General features: G+C 29.7%; 1 protein-coding gene across 1 annotated transcript; it reads left to right on the plus strand.

Moving 5' to 3' along the window:
- The first annotated feature begins 718 nt into the window (after window positions 1-718).
- Window positions 719-1,917, plus strand: LOC145844475 (uncharacterized). Its single transcript, XM_082951878.1, has 2 exons — window positions 719-937; window positions 1,409-1,917. Exons 1-2 carry the CDS (start codon window positions 740-742, stop codon window positions 1,586-1,588), a joined length of 378 nt encoding a protein of 125 aa, XP_082808004.1. The 5' UTR covers window positions 719-739; the 3' UTR covers window positions 1,589-1,917.
- The last annotated feature ends 783 nt before the right edge of the window (window positions 1,918-2,700 follow it).

A 2,700-nucleotide genomic window follows, 5' to 3' on the forward strand; every position in this document is an offset into this window, starting at 1 on the left:
CTTACAGAGTAGCTAGTTGTATCACTTTAAAAGAAGTAAATATCGGTAAAATTGAAAAAGTTATTGAGTGATTACAAGTTGAGAAACTTCTGGCAGTCCTTTTGATGACTCTTGCAATTAAGATTTGAATATGCAATCATTTACTGAACTAACTAAAAGTTTGATAGGCAGTGCCAAACCTTAAAACAAGACAGAATTCAAGAAGCAAACTGTTAAGGAAACAAACAATTTTTGTTTTTGGTTTACTTATATTTCAAACAAATATATGAAAAGTATTTTTAAGCAATGCATATAAAAGAGACAAAACTCTAAATGTCTGTTTAAAACTCTTATTGTAGAAAAGTATAAATAAATTCCAAAAACTATTGTAAGCACAAAGTTGAAGGCAAAATATAAAACTGTTTTTGTTTATTAAATTATAGTTGGAACCCTTATATACCATTTCAAACAAAAAATGTGATAAAATATGCAGTGATATAGAACTTATATAAGTTGTAAGTTTAAACCACAAAATATTTTTAAAATTGTGTTTAATTATGTTTTAAATTGAGAAGCACATTATTGTGTGCCACAGTTTAATACAGCTGTACTCATGACATTATTTAGCTTTTTTTAGATGTAGAAAATTTTAAAATGCCTTGAACTGTATAATAGTAGAATGAGCCAGTTTTGCCACGAAAAAAAGTAGTTCTAAATGTTTGATTTTAAGTATAAATTTTTAGAACTTGAACTAAATAGCATGAGCAAAGCAAAAAACATCCTGGGAACAGCACTGCAATCCTGCTGCATGAACCCGAAAACCGGCTTCATGCGAGACGGCTTCTGCAACACGAACCAGTACGATGGAGGCTCGCACGTTGTTTGCGCCATCGTCACCCAAGACTTCCTCACTTACACCAAAAACAAGGGCAACGACCTTTCAACTCCACGACCAGAGGTTTGATAATTAACTTTTTGTAATATACTTTTTATTTATTTTTCAAACTTTCTTCGAATATATAATTCATTTAATAATGTTCAATTTATTTGACTGTTTTATTAAATAAATATCCACATGACACCTACAAGTGCATTAAAAAGGCTATAATACTCTACTACATCCAAGTATGACATGAATGCTTTACCTTTAGACTTTATGCTTTTTACCAAATTCAATTACTTAAAATTCACTTTAAAGCTTATTTTCCTCCAATGAAGGTACTTGCATTTTTACCATGTTTAAAAGATGTGGGCAAGTAGATGTTTCCACTAACATAAAACATCTGAGCCTTTCTACTTTTTTAAATTAATACATTATAATAAAAAGATATATTTAACTGGATCAGTCTTCACTGAGCCCGCAGTAATCTACATAAAATGATTATCCTTCTTTTAACTTTTCATTTTAAATAAAGTATATATATTCCAGTACAACTTCCCGGGGTTGAAGCCGGGCGACGGGTGGTGTCTGTGCGCGCTCAGGTGGAAAGAGGCCCACTTGGACGGGAAAGCCCCGCCGATAAAACCCGAGTCCACCCACGAGAGGGCGCTCGACTTCATCAGCAAGGAGGTGCTCGAGAAATATTATGTTAAAAGTTCAGATAATTAAATCGGTGAAAATTGAAAAAAAATCTAAAAAATTTGATGGTTTTTTACGTAAAGTTTTTGGTTAAAAAAGTAAAATACTTTTAAAATATTATGTTAGGAAAGTTTATTAGGTCTGTAATTTTTATTTAAAGACATATATACCTTTGAACGACTATTTTTTAGCTGTTTGAAATAACTTATAGTCTTAAAATTTTGTATTAAAAAAAATCAAAATGTATTGAAAGTGTTCTTTTTTAGAATTTTATTATATTTTTGTTTTATGCTCTTAATAAATAAGGTTCTTATATTGTCTGTCTCTAACCTAATATATAATTTAATGTTTTAGTTCAACTCTACATTTCGTTTTTGATGCCTACAAGTGGTAAAACTTTTTTTTCTGGTGTTGACAATGTTGTTTTATTGTTTTTGATTCAAATATGTATTTAAAACAGTTTTATCAAATTAAGTAGTTTCGTTTAAAATTCAACATTTTTTTTGAATGTATCTACAAATAAATAGTTGATGAGTTTGTATATAAAAAAAAAACTTAAGTTGGGTATTTGATCGTTTACACAAAATATAGTTTACAACATAATTTAAGAATTTTATTATTTCGAACTCAGTTTCAATGTAATTTTTTTAACTTATACTTTTATACATTTTTAAGCTATCCGTCTTAAAATAAAATGTAAATCTACGCGGGTGGCAGTTTGTTTTAGTTATAAGGTGACTTTTTTTTACTCATCAAAACAAACCCTGGAAATTCTTTGCAACTTTTAAATCTCCCACCAGTTATACCTAAGACTTTTTTTACGCATTTCAGACTCGAGAATATCTGGTGTAATTTTCAAAAATTTCTTTAGTGGGCCAGATTTAAAACTCGCGAGCTGCAGTTTGCCAACCCCTGACTTAATAGATTCTTAAAAGTGACGAAAACAACTTTAATAATTATCCTTTTTTTAACTACGTATTACTTTGTTTTACTTGAGCTCTATAATATAAGTCAATAACGGTAAAATTTAAAAGTGTGTTTAGGAATCAATGACCCTTTAAAAGGTTCTATGTTTTACAGTAACTTACCACTTAGGTACAAACTGACAGTATGGTAATCACTTTTTAGCTGAACGCTGCGTT

The sequence above is a fragment of the Thalia democratica genome, chromosome 9 (genome assembly GCF_965202585.1).
Source record: "Thalia democratica chromosome 9, ktThaDemo2.hap1.1, whole genome shotgun sequence".
Classification (NCBI taxonomy): Eukaryota; Metazoa; Chordata; class Thaliacea; order Salpida; family Salpidae; genus Thalia; species Thalia democratica.

Bases quoted from the DNA above. Each gene is read 5' to 3' on its own strand.
- LOC145844475 (XM_082951878.1), top strand. From the start codon at position 740: ATGAGCAAAGCAAAAAACATCCTGGGAACAGCACTGCAATCCTGCTGC. The intron at 938-1,408 runs GTTTGATAATTA...TATATATTCCAG, and splicing joins TTTCAACTCCACGACCAGAG to TACAACTTCCCGGGGTTGAA.